General features: G+C 46.3%; 1 protein-coding gene and 1 pseudogene across 1 annotated transcript; one reads left to right on the forward strand and one right to left on the reverse strand.

Annotated features, from left to right (window-relative positions):
* LOC108558731 overlaps positions 1–946 on the forward strand; it is a 2,609-nt pseudogene extending 1,663 nt beyond the window's left edge.
* Positions 654–1,420, reverse strand: LOC108558725 (GRAM domain-containing protein 1C-like). The gene is made up of 2 exons (XM_017915723.1): positions 971–1,420; positions 654–674 (listed from the first exon to the last, which is right to left on the reverse strand). Exons 1-2 carry the CDS (start codon positions 1,187–1,189, stop codon positions 654–656), a joined length of 240 nt encoding a protein of 79 aa, XP_017771212.1. The 5' UTR covers positions 1,190–1,420.
* Between the last annotated feature and the right edge of the window lie 447 nt (positions 1,421–1,867).

Below are 1,867 nucleotides of genomic sequence, written 5' to 3' on the forward strand. Positions count from 1 at the left end.
ACCTTCGCATCAGCATCCCCATGTGTCTGACGGAAGCGTTGGCGGGCATCAGCTTCTGCGGCGCAGACGTCGGCGGTTTCGTCGAGAACCCTGACGAGGAACTGCTCATCCGCTGGTATCAGCTTGGTGCTTGGCTTCCGTTCTTCAGGGCGCACTCGGACATAAAGAGCACACGTCGCGAACCCTACTTGTACCCGGCCAAAACTCAAGAGATATTCCGCAAAGCCATCAAACAGAGATACGCCACCCTATCGACATGGTACACCATTTGGTACGAGCACGAAAAGTTCGGTGATCCGGTGATTCGACCTCTCACCTACCACTATTCCGACGACGCTAAGACCCTCGACATCGACACCGAGTTCATGGTGGGTCGCGACATCCTCGTCATCCCCATCCTGGAGAAGAACAGAAAGTTCTCGAGGCTTACGTGCCGGAGGGCGATTGGTACGAACCGGAGCGCCAATTGCTGTTCCGCGGAGGACACACGCATCCCGTCCAGGTGAACTCGAGCGATCCGCCGGTGGTGCTGCACCGCGCCGGCAGCATCCTCTTCAGAAAGGACAAATCGCGCAATTCCACCGCGCACATGACGACGACCCAATTACACTGTACGTCTTCACGGACGAGCGAGGTGAGGCATCTGGAAACCTCTACTTTGACGATTTCGTCGGCTACGAGTACAGAAACAGCGACACCTACTTTTACGCACGTTTCACATACAAGAACGGCTCTCTCGCTCAGCACAAGATCGACGCGCAAAGCTCTTTCCCGAAACCGGCGATCATCGACAAAATGTTCGTCTACTCCATTCCCACCGGCAAATCGACAAACAATAGCAAAGAGCAGGTCGTCTCCGTGCGTGAGATCAAAGTCAATTCCAAAATCAGCATGTAAATATTCCGACCACGATTGACAGATGATAAATAAATTGATATGAATTAAATTGTTTGTTGTTTGTTGTTTTTACCTGCTTTTCGGTGACCTGTGCAGTTTTCGGTCCGACCGGTTGATTGAGGGCGACGGTCAAATTGATGACGCGACTCTTGATGTTCTCTGCATCTATCGACCACAAAGTCTGCTTGAGATCGGTCGTCTTGCGGCCTTCGTGAAAGTCGAGGAAGAACTTGGAGCTGGTGAAGAGAAGCGTGAACAGCTTGTCGACGTGCAGAGAGATCACCTCGTTCATCAGCTGCTTTCCCTTGTGCAGGGCCGAACACACGGGACTATCGAAACACACACATAACGACAATTAAACACAAACGTTCAAATAACAATAATATCATATGTGTGTGTGTATGTGTGAGAGAGAGAGTGTTAATTGATTGCGGACTCTTTTCATAATCATTAGTTCATAATTAAACGGGATAAACAAGTATCAATCGGTTCGCACGCAAAACAAAACAGGAAACGACGGCATGCTGCAAATACACACGGTTAAATCAATCAAATCAAGTCAAATTAATATTGAGAGCAGTTAATAGAAAGATAAATCTAATTGGAAACTGGTCTGCTTAAATAGAAAATACGAAGTAAAACCGAAAATATTAATTAATTGGAAAGGTCTAAATCAGGTAAGTTTGTTTGTTTGCTATTTTCTTTTTTTTTTTTAGATAAGATGAGGAGGAGTGAGTTGCGTAACTTTGCATGCACAGATGGATGATTACCGACAATTTTCGTTTTTCAATCGATTGTGTAAATAATAAAATAATACGAGTAGTCAACGCGAATAGGTGCCAACAAAGTCACCTAAATTTGTACGCTTGTGTGTATTAATTAACGAACAATAACAATAATTGGCCGCAGCGGCGATTTCTCTCGCTCTCACTTTATGTATGCAGCATGTAGTTACGCAACATTGCGCAAT

Source organism: Nicrophorus vespilloides, unplaced genomic scaffold (assembly GCF_001412225.1).
Source record: "Nicrophorus vespilloides isolate i.1.1-1 unplaced genomic scaffold, Nicve_v1.0, whole genome shotgun sequence".
Classification (NCBI taxonomy): Eukaryota; Metazoa; Arthropoda; class Insecta; order Coleoptera; family Silphidae; genus Nicrophorus; species Nicrophorus vespilloides.